Source organism: Drosophila simulans, chromosome 3L (genome assembly GCF_016746395.2).
Source record: "Drosophila simulans strain w501 chromosome 3L, Prin_Dsim_3.1, whole genome shotgun sequence".
In the NCBI taxonomy this organism is placed as follows: Eukaryota; Metazoa; Arthropoda; class Insecta; order Diptera; family Drosophilidae; genus Drosophila; species Drosophila simulans.
The window spans coordinates 22,656,400-22,676,023 of NC_052522.2; the positions used below are offsets into that span (position 1 = coordinate 22,656,400).

The 19,624-nt window shown below is 35.8% G+C and overlaps 3 protein-coding genes across 7 annotated transcripts; 1 reads left to right on the forward strand and 2 right to left on the reverse strand.

Moving 5' to 3' along the window:
- Positions 1 to 1,700: 1,700 nt before the first annotated feature.
- On the reverse strand, positions 1,701 to 3,560 carry LOC120284850 (E3 SUMO-protein ligase ZBED1-like). 2 transcript variants are annotated; one of them, XM_039294400.2, is made up of 3 exons: positions 3,357 to 3,560; positions 3,286 to 3,289; positions 1,701 to 3,216 (listed from the first exon to the last, which is right to left on the reverse strand). In XM_039294400.2, exons 1-3 carry the CDS (start codon positions 3,558 to 3,560, stop codon positions 1,712 to 1,714), a joined length of 1,713 nt encoding a protein of 570 aa, XP_039150334.1. In that variant the 3' UTR covers positions 1,701 to 1,711. The 2 variants fall into 2 exon arrangements, with proteins under 2 accessions (XP_039150334.1, XP_039150333.1); XM_039294399.2 differs by having other exon boundaries at positions 1,701 to 3,289.
- Positions 3,561 to 8,040: 4,480 nt separating this feature from the next.
- Positions 8,041 to 9,870, reverse strand: LOC6739171 (60S ribosomal protein L10). The gene is made up of 5 exons (XM_016169057.3): positions 9,755 to 9,870; positions 9,591 to 9,621; positions 9,226 to 9,531; positions 8,998 to 9,160; positions 8,041 to 8,278 (listed from the first exon to the last, which is right to left on the reverse strand). Exons 1-5 carry the CDS (start codon positions 9,831 to 9,833, stop codon positions 8,114 to 8,116), a joined length of 744 nt encoding a protein of 247 aa, XP_016033041.2. The 5' UTR covers positions 9,834 to 9,870; the 3' UTR covers positions 8,041 to 8,113.
- Positions 9,871 to 12,042: 2,172 nt separating this feature from the next.
- On the forward strand, positions 12,043 to 16,436 carry LOC6739677 (casein kinase II subunit alpha). Of its 4 annotated transcripts, none has more exons than XR_006541706.1 (2): positions 12,043 to 12,430; positions 12,950 to 13,065. XR_006541706.1 is itself a non-coding variant. In XM_016174397.3 (2 exons), exon 2 carries the CDS (start codon positions 15,229 to 15,231, stop codon positions 16,237 to 16,239), a length of 1,011 nt encoding a protein of 336 aa, XP_016033044.1. In that variant the 5' UTR covers positions 12,304 to 12,430; positions 15,099 to 15,228; the 3' UTR covers positions 16,240 to 16,436. The 4 variants fall into 4 exon arrangements, 3 of the variants coding, with proteins under 3 accessions (XP_016033044.1, XP_044778785.1, XP_016033042.1); XM_016174397.3 differs by lacking the exon at positions 12,950 to 13,065 and adding an exon at positions 15,099 to 16,436 and having other exon boundaries at positions 12,304 to 12,430; XM_044922850.1 differs by lacking the exon at positions 12,043 to 12,430 and adding an exon at positions 15,099 to 16,436 and having other exon boundaries at positions 12,950 to 13,062.
- Positions 16,437 to 19,624: the final 3,188 nt, after the last annotated feature.

The following is a 19,624-nucleotide window of genomic DNA, read 5'->3' on the forward strand; positions in this document are numbered from 1 at the left end:
TTCTTCTAAAGATGCTGCCTATAAATCTGTTGTACATTATAGCCACCGAGTCTCTGAAATTATTAAAGGGTATAGGGAATAGCGTTAATGTGTCCAGGTGGGATATTATTTAGTAACACTAAGAAAAAATGTGATATGACAAACAAAATCCTTTACGGGCGGCCTTTTATGGGTGTAGATTAATCCACGGTAACACAACCACAATAATCCACAATATATTAACCACAATAATAATTAATCCACAATAACCATTTCTTCATTTAACAAAAGATACCTTTGGCATTTATTGAGTACAAAAACCAAAGATCTTTGTCAACTGCTTAATCTGAGCCACAAGACTAAGTAATTTCGAGGTCGGACATGTTTTAATTGTGACTAAAAACACCATAAAAACAGCATCTTGAAACCACATCAGAAGCAGTCGAGGTCAAAAAGGTTAAGTTGCTACCTTTTCCGCTCTTTAAAAAACAAAAATAAATTTGTTTTAAATTACAAAAGTATTAATAACAATTCCAAATCACAAAATTATTTAATTAATAAGTTAAAATAATGATGAACTTAATTTTAATGCTGTCAAAGATACTGTGATAGTCCCCTGCTGAAGTATGTCGTCAGTGCTGGTTTAACTGGTTTGTGGGCGCAGTGTGGGCGTGGCCACATAAGTCAAATAAGTTGCTCGGCATCTTTGTCTCTAGAATCTGTATACTTAATCTCAATCTTCTAGCTTTTTTAGTTCCTGAGAGCTCGACGTTCATACGGACGGATATAAAAATTCCATCTACCAGTTACCATTGTTAGTAAAGTAAAGAGGTTTCTTGCATTCATAAAACGCTGGTCCCTGCACCACAAGAAAGCTATTTATGAACATTAATATTTATCTTGTTCAAGTAATTCTTGAATGCTGTTCGTGTGTAGTCACCTCCATCATGAAAATATCAGGGCCTTACTGAATCGGTACGAAACAAATCCTTTTCATGGACTCAACAACGTCAACCACCAATTAACATCGATAGACGGCGCGTATCAACCCTACCCTCGCTGAAGGATCGTCGGACCAGCCAAGAAGCTGAGGCTCTAAGCTCCTTTCCTTCCTTTCTTCTGGTGCATTGCCTCAATAAATAAATATGCCCTATATAAATATGCCACGGCCACACTTTTAAAACTTTTTTGTTTTTTCTTCTTTTTATTGTTTGCCTTGCCAATTTCTAACAGTATACATATGATTTTGTATGCGCTTAAACTGCGCGGGTACAAAAACACAAAACGCAATCGAGCTGTTTAGTGTACCACCCGCTCTCTCGCTCTCCCACACAAAGTTTAAAGTTCTAAGCGGGCAGACTCTCTTGTAGTTAGTGTTGGGTAATCCTAGTTCAATTTGAGGAATAAGTTCGTTCGTTCGTTTAAAATCAATGAACTAGGTCGTTCATTTAGTTCAATCGTTCATTTTTTAAACTTGCTTAAAGGTGCTTAAAAAAAAAAAAATGTTATGAATTTATTTCATACAATGCTGTCATTGAAAATTAATATTATTTATTCAATTTATGTCAAAAACACTTATACATAATAATAATAAGAAATAATAAAGAGTTTACAAACAGATAATATAGTAATTTTAATGCATTTATTTGATTTCTGAAAAGAGAATAGAGAAGTTTATTAGGGAACATTTTCAATAACATATGATAAAATTATGTTTATACCTGTGATCCATCTACATGTTGCTATGAAGGAACATTAGATTTTCCACTTTATTAGGTTTTAGTAGCATCCGTCTTTTTCGGATGATTTCCCCAGCACTTGAAAATAGGCGTTCGCAAGGAACTGATGTAGCCATAAGGCATAGTCGCTTAATTCTGTAAGAATATAGATGCGGATACAATTTCTTTCTTTGTTCCCACCAAACCAAAGGGGCAGCAATCCTCGGTAGAAATTCCTCTTCGAGGTATTTTTCCATCTCTTTCTCGGCAGAACCGGTAGTGTTTGCAGCCTTTGTCGTGTTCTTGAACTCACTGTCAAAATCACACCAAACCGAACTCTGATTGGCTGAATTAGTTTCAAACGCAGGTGATTCGAATTCATAATTTTCGCTGTTGAGACGAATTGGAGTTACTTTCCTTTTAAGATTACAAACAGCTTTTTCGTATTCTTCTTTTGACTTGAACCAACGACCTTTAAATCGAGGATCTAAAATGTTACTCTCTGCGTAGAGTTCGTTACTTTCCAGCTTGCAAAATCGTCGATTCATCTCAGCTTTTAGAACTGCAACAAGTGCAGAAACACATTTATCCTTAGGCGTTTTGTTATTCAAACAGTTCTGTAGCAAAATCGCAAGAACTATAACCTTTGAAAGGGTTACATTCTTTTCTGCTGATATTTCTTCTGTTACCTCCATGAATGGTTTTAATATAGGCAGTAACTCTTCTACTATCGCCCACTCATTCTGAGATAAGTTTAATTCAGAACGCAGAGTAGAAAGTGTTAATATAAGAGCATCTTTCAACACAACAAGCCTTTCTAGCATTTTAAAAGTTGAATTCCAACGAGTTGACACATCTTGAATCAATTTGAGATCGGGCAAGTTCAATTGGGTTTGAGTTGTCTTCAGCTTCTTAAGGCCGAAAGTGCTACGATTGAAAAACTCCACAATGAATTTGACTTTGTTTTGTACAACGCTGATTTCGCGGAGTCCTTTTTGCACAATTAGGTTCAAGCTATGTGCAAAACATGGTATATGTGGCCAATTTCCTGTTTTAATGGCATTGACAATTTTTGCAGCATTATCGGAAACCACAGCAGATATTTTGTTCTCTATACTCCATCTTTCTGCTATTTTTTGTAAAAATGCGCACAGATTTTGACCACTGTGCTGCTCAACGAATGCCTCGCATGCAATCATATGTGAGCTCATAACAGTTGCCTCACTCTCAATAAAATGAGCTGTAACAGCAATATAACTTTCATTTGCAAGAGAGGTCCAACAATCCGTTGTCAAACAAACTGCAGATGCCAGCTCCATTTTTTCTTTGACGCTACCAACAATTTCGTCCCGAAGCTTTGGAAGAAGCACGTTGGACAGCGTTTTTCGAGTGGGCATCTTGTATCCGGGGCAATTAGACACATCATCTATGAGCTGCTTGAAATCAGGCTCTTCTACAATTCGCAATGCATGATGACCTTTTCCAATCATACGAACTAGTTGCCTATCAATTTTCTCAGCTTTCCCGGCAGCCGGTGGTCGTTGAATGAACGAAGTTATTACTTGCTGTTGGGGTCCAATTATCTGAGGAGTCTATGTTAAAAGAAATCAAGAATTTAGTAAGCCTACTTAAATGAATAAATCAAAATATTATGTTTACATTTGCTTCCTGTCGGCTTTCATTGGTTTGGCGCTTTGTTTCCTCCAAAGCTGCTGGGTGCTTATTTTTAAGGTGACGCGATAAGTTTCCTTGCGATCCACCAGCCACACTAAGCACAGTTTTGCAGTATTTGCATTTAGCACTCTTCTCATCCACTGAATCAAAGAAATTCCAAACTTTGCTATGCTTTCGTTTTGAAGCCATAGATACGCACAAACTTGTAAACCGTAGTTTTAAATGTATGCGAAAATTAATCAGCTTATTCGGTAAGCGAACTTTCGAACTAAATGAACTAAGACCAACCTATCGAACTAAGTGAACTCAGACCAACCTATCGAACTAAGTGAACTCAGACCGACCTATCGAACTAAGTGAACAACGAACGAACGATCAGGGTAAGAGATCAAAATGAACGACGTGAACTAAGTGAACTATATTGAACTAAGTGAACTAAATTGAACTATCGAACTATATTGAACTATAAAGGCAGACCTAGTTCGTTCGTTCAGTTTGGTGAATAGTTCAATTTAGTTCGTTCGTTCACGAACGACACAACACTACTTGTAGTACATTTAACATAAAAACTATGGATACTTATGTTGACTGCTTCTAAAATAATTGCCGCCTGGTTATAAAACCTAAGCAGGCATGTAGTCCGTTGTCAAGGACACACAGGTCAAAGAAGGCAAGGCGTCGCAGGAGCAACAACGCTCAGCAGACGGCGATCGCCGGAGGAATCCTCTGTAAAATACTAAAATAAAGCTACTTTAGTCTGAAACCACACTTTAATTAGGTATTAAACAAAATATCTTATCAGAGGTAAGTAAAGCTATACTGTAAAATTTCTCTCTAAATATGCAATTTCTGAAATCATTTGTAGGTAATACTTCTTCCTTCATCTAGCAGCATTGGAACTCTCCAAACAAAAACAAAACAAAGTTATTTCGTTCGAAATATTGATCTAAAGATAATGAGACTTTCCCCTTGATCAAATAAATAATCATTTAAAGGTTCATTTTCCAACGCGAAAATTGTATCTAAAACTTTGTTAAAATTAATAATGTAGCGTACCAAAGAAGCAAGAAGAAAAAGAATCAATATATTAATAATAAATTAAAATGGCATGAAAATGCATTTTTCTCAACCTTATAACTTATAAAAGTAGCTTATCAAAACAGAGTCGTCTTTATTTTTTAAAAGGGTACAACCCTTTGCGGTCAAGTGGAAAAATAAAGCAAGCATAAAGAAAGAGAAGCAACACTACCAATCTGGATTGTGGACATTGAATATTTCAACAATGAATATTTCAACAATGTGGACGTGGCAGTTTTGAGCGGTGTTAGGCCAATTAGAATGGACATGTCAAAAAGTATTTTGCAAGTCGATACAAATTTACAAGACAAATAAAAATATGAAAAATATCGAAAAGAGTAGGCGTGGCAACATGGGTCAACTTAAAACAAATCATAGGAGAAACACATCGAAACCATCAGATTCTAAAGGAAAGGCTAGACTCTGAAGAGTGTAAGTGCAGTCGTTGGTTCATAACGCGTTTTGCTTAATTTATAAGTTGTCTGGATAAGTCGTCGTTAAAGCAAAATAAGCTTTGGACCGCATGGCCACTGAACAGAACGTGGCGTGTCGATGCCGATTGAAATGTTATTCTCCAGTGTACAAACTTCTTATTCATCGTTGGGCCTCGATACGGCCTAACATGAGTAACATATACCTTGTGTGACTTATCGTTATGGTTCAACATAAGAAGTATTTATCGTTTTACAGCTGGCCCTTCCTAATTGAAATTTAGCAGTCTTCGTCGTCGACTGGAATGCGGTATCAGGGCTTGTGCTTATCGGACGAGTAAATCGACTTTTAATGGTATTGAATCGTGAGATCCAAACCAAATAATCCACATGAATCGTTTCAAATAGTATAGACTTAATTTCGACGTAGTTATAGTCTCCTTCGCGTTTCCTCCAGGTTGTTTGTTGAATGCGCAGCCAATCGTTTTGTCCGTACCCACGAGTCTGGCTTTATCGTGACATTCGTTAAGGAAGTGAAATCTGAGTTGTTTCGGCACAAGCATATAAGCATCCCCCTTCGATTTTACATAGTCATCGATTTCCATCTTGCTTGCGAACTGTAATTGTTCTACAATACTGCGAATTGTTTCATCTTGAAGTTGAATGCTGCATAGCCTCATCGATTTTTGTCATGGATATTTTTAAGTCAGCGGTGTTCATCTCGTAAGCTGGTTCATATGGAGCTCGGCTCAGCGCGTCCACATGATGCGTAGCCCCCACCGTGCTAATCTTGTGATGAATTTGCGATTTTCCGTCGTTGTACGTAATGCGCTGGAATCTGTGATTGCCATAAATATAATATTTAAGGCTTTCCAACGAATATACAACGGCGAGTGCTTCTAGTTAGTAGCTTTTCTTATTGCTTTCGAAATACGTTGTGGACCAACTAGAGTATGCGATTGGTAGCAGCTGGTCGTTATCCAACTGCAGCATGACACTAGCAAGGACGCTCGAGCTAGCGTCTGTAAGAAGGATCTGTTTTCAGTCATTGAATGCGTCTTACTGATCTGACCTATCCGAACTTTATATATTTGCGGAGTAGTTTAGCAGTTCGGCGATGAGTGAATAGCCAGGAACGAATTTTCGAAATTTGCTGCTAGGAATTTGCGGACTTCGGTGATGCTCTTTGGGTTCGGAAATTTTACTATGGCGTTTGTCTTTATTTCTCGTGGCCTAAGACCTCTGGCGTGTAACTGATGTCTTATAAAACTGATGGTGTCATTAAAATTTATCGATGCATAACAATAAGCCACATTCGCTTAATTCGAAGTCTACTTTTTAATAATCATGATGGAAGAAATCCTCAACCATTTTGTTTCACGTTTAGGCTCAGCTACGCGGCATGGAAACTGCAAATCCACTTGGTTGCCTTTAAATACGATGTTAGATTCAACGATGTCGGTTTTGTCGATGCCTTCGTATATAACGGAATATATTTGCGCTGTGACTTATATTCCGTCGATCGCCAAATCAATGTAAAAATTTCGTATAACGGACGTTTCCCTTCAACATATTTTGTTTTGCACTCATAGCTTCTATCCAATCTGAAACTGATTTGCAGACAAGGGTGCATTTACTACACGTGCTCAGAAAGGCCTTGCATAACTTGTCTCTTCCTATAATAGTTTTCAAAAAACAATGGCCGTAGCTTACTGCTCCACTTTCACGTAGGGACGCTTCCGGCTTACTGGAGTTTTCGTGTGCGGATGAACTTTATTGCATGTCCTACATCTGTGGCGTTTTGCGGCATTGGGCACTGACTCAATATATGTCCCAACTCCTGGTAGTTGTAGCACTTAATTCTCTTTTTGGTCGTTGTACTCGTCTTTGTCTCATTATCCGATGCCTAGTGGCCTCTGGCTTATTCGGAGGTCGAATCAAATGCTTCTTAACTGTTTGCTTAACCCGGTGCATTTGTTTCATTTCGAGTTGTAATTGAGCCACAGTTACAAACGAGGCCAAGTTTCCTAGGTAAAGCAGGGTGTGGTGCTTCGATTCGCATGCACGGCAATTGCTGGAGTTGCACTGCCTCATTTGCCCAGTCTTGAGGCAATTTACACTAAGTCGAATACACTGGGGTCAGGTTCTAAAAGCTCTGGCAAATATATATTTAATGCCCAGAATCATTTTAAGAAGGGCGGACTTACGCAAATCAGATTTTTTGTTACTAACCAACAGATTGCCTGGCGCATTGCTTGCCATGGCGAACTCCATATTCTGCATCGCTGCTCCAGAACAATGATGTGGATACCCAAGTTGGGAATTGAATTCTTAAAGATGCTCCTCCCATCTCGTCCAACTCGCCGGATCCAGCATTTGATAAAGTACTTGGATGATGCATCCAGCAATTTGTTCCGCCCATTTCATTTAGATCGCGAATCCGACAACTCACGAAGCATTGAAACTGAACTACTGCCATTGGCCCCAGAATGTCAAAAATGAGTGCCTGAAATACCAAACTATTGGCAAATTAGTTTTGTAACAAATCCAATGCTATAGCATAGTTACCATACAATACTTTCAGGAGTTTTCCCCGAGCGAGGCACGCTTTGAAATCTCCCCCCGAACCGCCGAAATTAATACAGAGCTTGATAAGAGCCCGCAAACGTTCCACTAAATTATAATATTTGTGTTTGTTTGAAGAGGTATGCAATCAAATAGGAATTTATATTGCAACATTGTGTGTATGCTTAAAATACAATTTAAGTTGTTTTATGTTGTATACTTCTTTAGCACCCGGTTTGAGTTCCAAGCTTTCTTCTCAGTAGACTGACAACTCGAAATGTAGCTCACGCTCGTATATTTTGAAACTGTCTTTAATTGATGGGATTGGATTGAAAGAAATTAGTAACTCGAAGAATAAACTCCTAATTAATTGGTAATACAATTTTTCGGAATATCTACACTCGTGTCGTTGTTTGATATCGTAGAAATGTGTATAAAATTGTATATAGAAACGCAATAGAAACTAAAAAAAAGGAATACCCTTTCTAGTCGGGCCCGTATTACCTTTAAAAGAATCTTATAAAACTTACGAAAGCAAATCTGCTGCTGCGAAATGATAAAGTTAGCTTCCTACCAAAAGGCAACGCATTTATATATGTGCTCAGGAAATGATTTGTATATTGTTTCTGAATTACGAAACTTCAAGTGACATTTTATTTCAATGTGTTATTAAGCATAAACATCACGCTGAGCTTTTTCCCATGCGGCAATCGGGCCATGCTCTGGGCGGTATTTCACATTGCAACCATCTTGCTCCAGGCGGTTGTCATCGCGAAGTTCTTCATAACGCTCACGTTCGTATTTGGTGAATCCCCACTTCTTTGAAACGTAGATCTAAAAATATATTTAAAAACAAAACATTGTTTTACAAAATCTGTTTTCTTTTCGTACACATAAAACTCTTATTTGAATTTCCGCAAACTATCTTAAATTCGTGAGCACCGAAGAGTAAAAATTTACACAAATGTAACTAATGGAACGAAAGGCTTTTTTTACTCACTGCAAAAGTTTAGCATATATTTAACGTCCCTATGGAAAAATAAAGAAAGTGGTTATCAGCTTGTATGCTCGACAAGCGCGGAAATTTCCACATTTTTCCTTCTTATCCTTCGCGAAATGCGCCCAATTTTTTCGAGGGGCTTGTGAGTTACACCAGCAATCCTTAAATCTTTGTCGTAGTTAACGACGATTTCGACGTTACTCAAAAAATTTGTCAAGTATGTATATGCAATTTTAACGGAAATAAGAAGCTTAGGATTCAACACTTGTTCCCGTATCTTGTAAATAAAATATATAGTTATGAATTATAAGATACTAATTTTGGTTCGCTTGTAATATTATTTTTAGCTCATTCCCAACAAATAAATGGTGTCGATATTAAAATAGCCTCGTCCATGATATGAAACAAAAGCGATAACAAATTTTCCATGTGGTTTGTTCAAACTTCGATGTTAAAAAAAATGGGTTAATATACTATTTGGTTAAATACTATGCTCACTCTACACTGCTGACTAAGAGTTTATTTACTTAGGACACTATGCTTTATTACTTGCCTTCTGACGTCCAGGGAACTTAAACTTAGCACGCCGCAAAGCTTCAATAACTTGAGCCTTGTAACGATCGCTAGAGCGGACAGACATAATGGGTTGACCAATACGAACTCGAGCAACCGTGCCCTGAGGTTTTCCAAACGCTCCTCGCATTCCAGTTTGAAGCCTATTAAAAGTGGCAAAGAGGTCATAAGAATTCAGTAGTTTACACAGGCGTGAGCTATTATTTACCTATCAGCTCCAGCGCACGACAACATTTTGTTGATGCGAATGACGTGGAATGGATGCAGGCGCATTCTGATGTGGAACTGGTCCTTACCGCAGTACTTTACCAAGTACTTGTTGCAACAAATGCGTCCAGCTTCTAGAGCTTCGCTACTCAGCTGTTCGTATTCATCAGAAACCAAATGAACGCACAGGGGAAAATCCTCAACTGTAGCTTTTTTCCTTCCCAAATCAAATATACGAATTTTGGGGTCAGGCACACCACGACAAAACCGAGATTTAGGGTACGGCTTGTTTTTGCAATAGCGGTAGCTGGATGAAATTAGAGTTTACTAAAGAGCCAGTTCATACAAAATGACGGATTTGCTTACCATCTAGCTGGTCGTCGGCCCATTTCGACTCCTGAAATATAAAACAAATAAATAAGATTTATAGTAACATCACCGCACAAAACAGAAACTTTGTAAGACAATATAAACCACTATAAACATGAAAGTTATTCGATTTCCAAAGATCATTTACACCGCTCACTAACCTCTTCCAACGAAGCACACGAGAAAAGGAAGACACGGAAAGCGGAAGCAGAAAAGGTTTCGTCGTAAAACGATAATCATGTACTTGAGCTAAATGTTTTTCTTAGTTTTGAAACGATTTGAAAACAAACCCGTATTGCCTTATATGTTGTTCTCACTACAATCTGCATAATCAAAAATGTATGTGTTCGGGTCCACCGATACATTTTTATTAGAATAATAGATATTTTTGGCGATTAAGCGCCAAAACTAAAAAAATAGCAATAATAAATAATATAATCTTACCTCAAGCACACCTTGTGTTATGCAACCCAGCTTTGTGTTTATCATAATATTCGGGCAGATAAATATAATAAGTAGCTGGTTGATTTCTTACCAAACTTTTACAAAAATGTACAAAATTTATATTACACTTCATTGTTATGATTTTTAGGTATTTTCAAAGCCATATTGAACTGACTGCTAAGAGTTGTTACTTTCTGGAATAAAGTTAGAAAACTTTATAAGTATATATTGTTGTATTGTATTGTTTCATTTATTATTGACTCAAACTCAGATAATACGAATCAGGCTATGGGCCAATCTTGTTTTGGATGAATATTTTGGATTTCCAAAGTTGGAAGAAGAGTGTTTTCTGTGGTATCCCCAATATTTTCCCTAGTAACGTAATCGGCAAAAGGCTGGAATGATCTAGACTTTTAACTGAAAAATTTTAAGGCAGCGTGCAGAATTGGATATCACAGAATTTTATTAATTGGTCTGTAAATATAACAAGAACTAAAGAACTTTTTTTGGAAAATTTAGACTTCTAAGCGTTGAATGGAGATTTTAAATAGTTATTTTTAAACACTTGTCAAGGTTCCTTAGCAAACTTTTTATTATTTACCAGAATTTTAGTAAAATTCTTCATCATCTTTTCATGTAAGAACACCCTCTGATAATGGTATACATAATATTTTATTCCACGCAGAGAAAAAGTTAGAACAAAATACTCCAATAATACAAATACCTAGTTCGTCCTTATACTAATTACTTGTAATGCAGCGTGTAAAATAAGCAACCATTGAAATTGTTTTTAATCAATTTTTTTCAACTTCGAGATGATCACCTGGAGTTTTCAACTTTCTGGGAATTTTGAAAATGAAGGTAACGGGTACAAAACGGAGAACACGTTATTGCACAATTTAGAATATGGAATAAAAAGTTTCGATCACTCGGAAGAATTACTGGTCGATAATTATCAGCTAAAATTGTTAATAATAACGTTGCGCACACTCCGCAGTGGGACAGTTTTGGAAATGAATTGGCCTTGCTAAGCTACTTTTACAAGTTATAAGGTTGAGAAAAATATATAAATATTATTAATATATTGTTTCGTTTTCTTCTTGCTTCTTTGGTACGCATCTGATCCAGAATGTATATATAATAATTTAATTTATCTAAATTATTAATTTTAACAACGTCTTAGATACAATTATATAAATTATTATTATTATTTATTTAATCAAGGTAAATTTATTTTGGCTATATTTTTAATCACTACAAATATATGAGTAATTTATTCAAAAGGTTGATTTTGGGGATAAGAGAATAATGACCACTTTTAATTCGAACGCCACCCAAACTTACCGTTATCTCAACAGAAGAACAAAAAAGTTTATAATTACTTTAGATCAGTCAGAATTGAGCAACGATGGTAAGCACATGTGCACTGAAATCAGAGTATTAATTAGAGATTGTTATAAAAATGGGAAGACAAAAACTGAAATAAGCAAACAATTCAATTTATCTTCGGTGATTGGGGTGATACAAATGTTCAAGAAAACTAGGAACATTGAAAATAATATTTCAAATGGAGGCCGAACATCAGCAATAACAGCCCTTCACAAAAGGAAACTGGTCAAAATTGTAAAGGCTGGTCGTCGCCAATCATTACAAAATTAGGCTTCAGAGTGGTCGCAAAAAATTGGAAAAATTGTCAAGCGAGAATGGACGTGACTGCATTTAAAAAATATTGTATATTGGTTTCTGTTAAGTATGTTTTGTAATTATTTATGTATCATTCTCAATAACTTAGGCCAAGGAAAACCCCTTGCTTAGGCTGCGTCAAAAAAAAAAAGCGTTTGCAATGGGCTCGGGAACGGATGTCTTGGACTCAAAGGCAATGGGAAACAATCGTATTTAGCGACGAAGTGTAGGCGATGCGAGAAAACGCGTCATCCGAGTATAGACAAAAAAATTATATATATATTTTTTGTTGAAAATAGAACAAAATATTTTTATCATCGTGAAAAAAATACATTGGCATGCAATACCTATAGTATTATTAAAAAAATTCGTTGATGTTAAACATTGCGCACTGCAAAAAAAATGCTGTTGGAATTAATGGTGGTTGGAGCTCGGATATCGTTTCAGCTGTGCTGCACAAATTGACTTGACGGCCCTTTTTTGCAATCTATCAACCTCATTTTTAACATCGATTTTGATTCTATAATTCGAACCACAGACTTTAATATCAGTTTCACTTCCATCGTTTCTGACATAACGATGATTTTTTGATCCATCTTGACTACCTACTATTTTGTTATGCAGTAAAATAGACAGCGGTTAAGCTAACCTTCTTAAAATAAGAAAAATTGTCTCCGTAACCACGTACACTGGTTTTTTTTTACTAGGACGTGAGTATTATTACTCTTGTCATTAATTGGCATTAAATAAATATGTATATGCGGATTTTGCGTTACAGCGTTTTCTCACAAAAGCATGAAATCAGTGAAATATATCAATAATTGTATATATGTTGTGGCAAGTCTATGAAATTTTTTATGCATGTACATAAATAGGTATGTGGCCATTCTGAATCATGCTGTCATGAAGCCGGTGAACTCGTCTAAATTTTTTGCTGAACTTTAGAGTGGTTGTCATTATGATAATTGTGTGTATATTTAACATTGGCGTATATACTAGTTTTTACTAATATTTTGTTAAATAGCGAATGTATTCATTGAAATATAGCATATTGCATACATATGGATTTATGTATGCATATATAACTTATATACACATTTGTATATATCTAGGGTTTATTTATGTAAATGAATTCGCATAATATATGTATTAATAAATATCTATGTATTTACATAAATGCAAATTTAAAATTTATTTTCATACGTATACCTGCTTATTATATAAATTAGTGCAGAACTGTGAGGAGCATACCCGGCATTCACTGTGGATATCATACGAGACGGAGAAGTCTTTTAAAACACTTTGGCAAGCCAGCTTATAACAATCAATCTTCACAAATTGGGTACGTTTTTGTCCATATTTATACATAGGCACGTGCATTGGTATGAATTCCAACAGTCTGCGTGGAAAATATGTATGTCTGCGAAATTCGCTTTTTTGCAAGGGCGGCGCAAACCATCCATTAAACTCTTTTGGTTGCTCTTTAACTTCATAAATTCATGCTCAAAAATATTTATTAAGTACACACGATTAAGAAACCCACAACTTTGTGCTTCTTACTTTATTGGTTTTGCACCTATTTGATACAACACATTCTTCCTAAATTATGTTAATTAAAACATATTAAAATAATCGTAAGACAGACATTTGGCTAATTATAGAATTAGTGTAAAAGTCTTTCAAACAAAAACACCACATATCGAGGTTTTTTAACTTTTGCCAAGAAATATAAATTACTTTCCAATATACATTATTATTATTCTATAACTGACTTATGGGCACGATATATCAAAATTATAATTGCCCTTATAGCCCTAGAAGCTTGCCGAATAAGCGAATTTTTTTAGTCAAATGTAAAATACGTTTTCATACCAAAGGTTATATCAGCAACATATGAAAAATCGTTCATAATACGATCGTGACAATTTTTTTATATCGAAGTATTTTTGTTTAATATCATCAATTGCAAAATTAGCCTTAATTTCTACCACAGACGGGACTTTAAAACAAGACAACGAGTGAAAAAAGGTAGTACACTTTTTGGCGATCATCTTAAGTTATGATATTTATCCAAATATCTTTTCAACTAAACACAACTTAAGTCTCTAACTTCTTGAATCCGAAAGTGGGTGTTTTTGTTGCTGAAAAACATTCAAACATTTATTCCGAAGTGTGTTTTGCCATGCCATTTTAACGAAGTATGCACAGTCTGCAGGTATGCAAATGTTGTTGTGGTCGTACTAAATTTGGTAATACGTACATATATGTATATTACGTTTTTAAAAAGTCTTAACGCTAATGCTTAGCACAAATAAAATAATTTCACGAAACTAACGTAAAACGTTTTAGAAATTACTGACAAAATCGAGGAGACCGACAAAAATGTTATTTGGAAAAGTTTTAAATTTTAAATGGGCTTGGCGATTTCCAGTAGCTGACCTGTGACCTGGTAAGGCTCTATCAAATCGTAACTTTAAGTCATGGGGCCAAATTTGCATCTTTCTGGCCATTCAAGTATGGGTTACACCCTTGTGAGGCGTAGAAAAGTTCTGAACAACTGTATTGAACTGAAGGTGTTGGTTTGCTAGCTCAGAGGATTTTGTTCGTTCCACCAAATTTATAGTAACCGTGATCACTCCGCTCGGTTACCGGTAACAACACTTTGCTGTCCTCGCTTCATCTTTACTTTACTCGCGTTACACTTAGCATTCTAGCATTAGCATTCTAGCATTTTGCATTCTAGCATTCGTAGTTACCGAGATTAAGGCGGTCTTAAGTACGTATGTACATACATGCTCAAGGAGTAATCCTGATTTAAAATATTATGGGTGCCACAAAAACCATTGGTGAAGTTGGACGGTTTTCTAAATTAATTGGCCCTGCTAGGCTACCTTAACAAGTTAAGAAAAATATATAAATATTATTAATATGTTTCTTTTTCATCTTGCTTCTTTGGTACGCATCTGATCCAGCATATATATATATAATATTTCATTTATCTAAATTATTAATATTAACAGTCTTAGATACAATTATCTAAATTATTATTATTATTATTTATTTATCTGATCAAGGTAAAAGTATCTTTATGTTTAGATCAACATTTCGAAACAGCTTTGTTTTGTTATCGTTTGGAGAGTTGCAGCGCTGCTACAAATGATTTCAGAAATTGCATATTTAGAAAGAAATTTTACAGTAAAACTTCATGTACCTCGAATAAGATATTGTGTTTAATACCTATCTAAAGTGTGGTAAATTAACGTCGTGACTAATATAACGATATTTGAACTGTTTAGGGAATGTGTGTTATGCTATGAAGATGTGTAGACATCTATTTCCGATAGCTTCTGATTAAATACGTTTTTGTTTTACTTTCAGATTGTTGTACAATAATAATATTATTAGGACTACCAACCGACTGAAATCGGAATCAGCTCACATAAACTTACTGCTACAACCCGAACAAAGTTTTAAAAAGGAGGCAGAAAGGAACGATTTTTTGAGAAATATGACACTTCCAAGTGCGGCTCGCGTGTACACAGATGTCAATGCCCACAAACCGGATGAATATTGGGACTATGAAAATTATGTGGTTGATTGGGGCAATCAAGACGATTATCAGTTGGTCCGAAAATTAGGACGTGGAAAGTATTCTGAGGTCTTTGAGGCCATTAATATTACTACCACAGAAAAGTGCGTTGTTAAAATTTTGAAACCTGTTAAAAAAAAGAAGATAAAGCGTGAAATCAAAATTTTGGAGAACTTGCGTGGAGGAACAAATATAATAACACTTTTAGCCGTTGTCAAGGATCCAGTTTCTCGTACACCAGCGTTGATTTTTGAGCACGTGAACAACACAGATTTCAAGCAACTTTACCAAACATTAACTGATTATGAGATTCGTTACTACTTGTTTGAGCTTCTTAAGGCACTTGACTACTGCCACAGCATGGGAATAATGCATCGTGATGTAAAGCCCCACAATGTTATGATAGATCACGAAAATCGAAAATTGCGCCTTATAGATTGGGGACTTGCCGAATTTTATCATCCTGGTCAAGAGTATAATGTTCGCGTGGCTTCGAGATACTTTAAAGGTCCCGAATTACTGGTAGATTACCAGATGTATGATTACTCACTGGATATGTGGTCACTTGGTTGTATGTTGGCGTCGATGATATTCCGAAAAGAGCCGTTTTTCCACGGACATGACAACTATGATCAATTGGTGCGCATTGCCAAGGTGCTGGGCACCGAAGAGCTCTACGCATATTTGGATAAATACAATATTGACCTCGATCCAAGATTTCACGACATTCTACAGCGTCACTCAAGAAAGCGATGGGAAAGATTTGTCCATTCTGATAACCAACATCTAGTTTCTCCTGAAGCACTAGACTTTCTTGATAAACTTTTACGCTATGATCACGTTGACCGACTCACAGCTCGCGAAGCAATGGCCCATCCATATTTCTTACCTATTGTCAATGGTCAAATGAATCCCAATAATCAGCAATAAGAAGTTTTTTCATTATGATGAATACTGTAATTCGAGTTTGGGATAGCAGCCATTTAACAATATGATAATTATGCAAAAAAAATATAAAATCCGAAGAAAAATAAAATAAATTAAGCTACTGTCTTAAAAATGACTTCAACTGTTCGTTAAGGGATTAACCGGAGAAATCGAATAAATTCTCACAGTATAACATCTAATTGACTATAATTTTTTCAAGTGGGAATGAAATTACAATATTTTTGTATAATACTCGCAAACTTTATTTATAAAAAACACGTATACAAAAATATAGATATATACGAAATAAAAGAAAATTGAACCATGAATAAGCGAACAGCGAGTTCTACTTCATTTGTTATACCCGTTACTCGTAGAGTGAAAGCAAAGACACTAGGATAACAAGATGCGTAATGGCATACGATCTTTCTGTGCTGGCTCCGGGCTCTCTGGATTTTTTTTTCAAGAGCCAGAGAACAGAGAGCTCTACAGCCAGCAGCTCTCTTCTCCGCATACAGGGACATCCGACCATGCATTGCAAATTTGACAAAATATAGTGAGGGGCAACTTTACAGCTTATTAGGCCTTAAATCTACATTATATTTGATCAATTGGCACCATGTTTCTTGTTTTGCATTGTCTTAACATTATCATTTTTCGAATATAGCATAGAAAGAGTAATAGCCGAATCTATGTACATAATAAATTTCATGAATGACTTTGTATTGGATTAATTGATATTAGAGTATTTTAGCTTGCGACGTGTTAAAAAATTAAATCAATTATTCTTAGGTTCCTATTTCCGCACGTCGTGCCTCAAGAAATCAATTTTGAAATAATTATGTTGCATATTTGTATTTATTTAATGAAAGTATTTTTTAAAATATACTTTCTTTTTTTTGACAATTTATTTTTAAAATTACAAAAGTTATAATAACCATTCCAGATCTAAACTTTATTTAAATAGTTGAAATAATAATAAATTAATGCTGTTAAAATTTGCCGTCAGTGCCATATTACATATTAGTAATTATAAATATAAATATAAACATATAAACGGTAGATAATTAATTAAAATCATTTTAAAATACAATATTCAAGGCAATAATTTTTAAATATTAATGTAGCAGATCATATTGCAGCGAAAATGAAAAACTCTAAATATTTAACGTCTTTAATCGTCTTCTTGCACAAGTACGCAAGCAAACACACTAACTCGTTTATTGTTTTAAGCAAGTGCATTTTATTTTTTAAAAAAAGTGACAGTATTGCAGATTGCAAAACCAATCTATGACCGTTACGCATCTTGCTATTCTAATGTCTTTGGTTGAAGGGTATATTATATATTATAATGTAAAAGGTAGGACGCGTTTCCGACCATATAAATTATATATATTCTTCATCAGTATCAATAGCCAGTCGATCTGGCCCTGCCCGTCTGTCCGTCCGTATGAACGTCGAGATCTCAGGAAATAAAAAGCTAGAGGGTTTCATGTAAGGTCTTGTGGTCATGTAAGGATCATCAAATTCCTTTGGCCAAAACCAAGCACCACCTGGCCTTATTGACAAAAGTCGAAATATGGTCTGAAAATTATAGTTTAGGGTCCAGAAGAACACCTGTTATTCTGTCCAAAGAGTGTATTGGGTTGACACGACAAAAGGTCATAACTTCTTTTTTATGGAGAGGAATCAAAAAGAACTTCCATATATGGGAAAACTGTGAGATTCCAGAGATAAGGTTTCAGTTCCAGTAGAGGCTTGCACAAGGTTTCCGCATAGAATCTGATCACATAGCCAAGAACTAGCAAAATATTTGGAGCTATGGCAGCAGATACTTTAAGCTAATGCTATATACAATATTTGGTGTTTCCTTTTTTACATTATATACGTTGGTACAGATTGGTGATTTTAATGTATCTAAGGATATTTAAGATGTTTGATGGTGTGGGACTAGAAAGGAGCTCTATTGTTAAAAATTTTGCTTCAATGGTTCCTAAGATGGATACAGGTGGACAACAGGTGTTCCAGTGAATAGTTGTCGTTGCAGAACGTGCAGGTTGTCTGTTGGGTTTGGTAAAGGCACTACTTGTGTGTTATTTGTGTGTGTCCGAGTCTGAGCTGTGTGATTTTTATTTGGTCTCTTCGTGAGATCGACAAATTTTTAAAGTTAAGAAAAAGGTAGCTGTTAAGATGATTTTGGTTGCATGTTTGATACCAAGTTGAGTTTTTTGTGATGTTGGTTAGGTATTTCCCCTATTCTTGGAGTCAATGCCCTGCTGATAAGCCGTGTCAACTACTGGAGTATAATTTTCTTGTGAAAGATTGTGGTCGCTGGACTGGTCATCTGGCACTCGCTTATTGTCGAACTGCATTTTCTTGTTGCGTTTCGTCTGACTCAACGCTATTGTTGTGCCCAACCCTTCGCCTCAGATTCTGTATGTTTTACATGGGGAACCTTGAAAGTACTTTGGTCTTACACAGTGGGTGTACGTATGGAATGGGTTAGCAAAAGAACAAATTACTCCATTTGGATAATGACTGGATTTGTTTCCTCTTTTTTTTTTATCAGGCGCAAACGTGGCTTCGAGCAAAGACACTAGAATAACAAGATGCGTAACGCCATACGAATTTTTGCCACACGATTTTTTTGCCGTGGCTCTAGAGGTGGCTCCAGGATCTCTCGAATTTTTGTTCGAGAGCGAGAGAGCGGAGAGCGCTACAGCGAACAGCTCTTTTATACGCATGCAGTGCACTATGGGGCATTTGGCCTGTTTTTTTTTTACAATAATGTGTTTTTCACAAGTATGTAAATTTGAAGTATTTTAGTATTAATAGATTGGAAATACGGTAAACTGTTATGTTATAGCCCGCAAAAGTTAATTTAACAGTGCGCCGTTATAATAACAGCTGTTAAAGTCGGCTGTTGCGAGCATATACCACTTGGCTGCATTGCGCGCAAAATTTAGCTTAACTTTCAAAGTGTTAAAATTTAAAAAGTAGACAAAGAAGAGTATAATTTGAAAAGGATTATCAATCTTTAGGTTTTTATTATGTGATGCTATTAATATATTGTTTATTGTGTGCGCCTATGTCTAACAATTTGTACATTTAGCAAGTAGTGTCAACATGTAGTTGTGTGAAAAAAATTTCAACTTTGAACAGAGCTACAACAATTTGTTCAAATTTGTTCAGTAAGTGCTTATATTCATTTTGCAGTGTGTTCAATGCCTAACTCATATCAGGTAGTCTCTATGTGCGTTTTTTGCGGGTTTTCGAGAAATTTCATTTTTTAGGGAACAACATCTCGATTGCCAATGCTGCCCTGCTGGAAGTGTGGCGCAAGCAAAAGGGTGTTCGTCAAAAGGAAAATGCTATTCGCACTTTTATC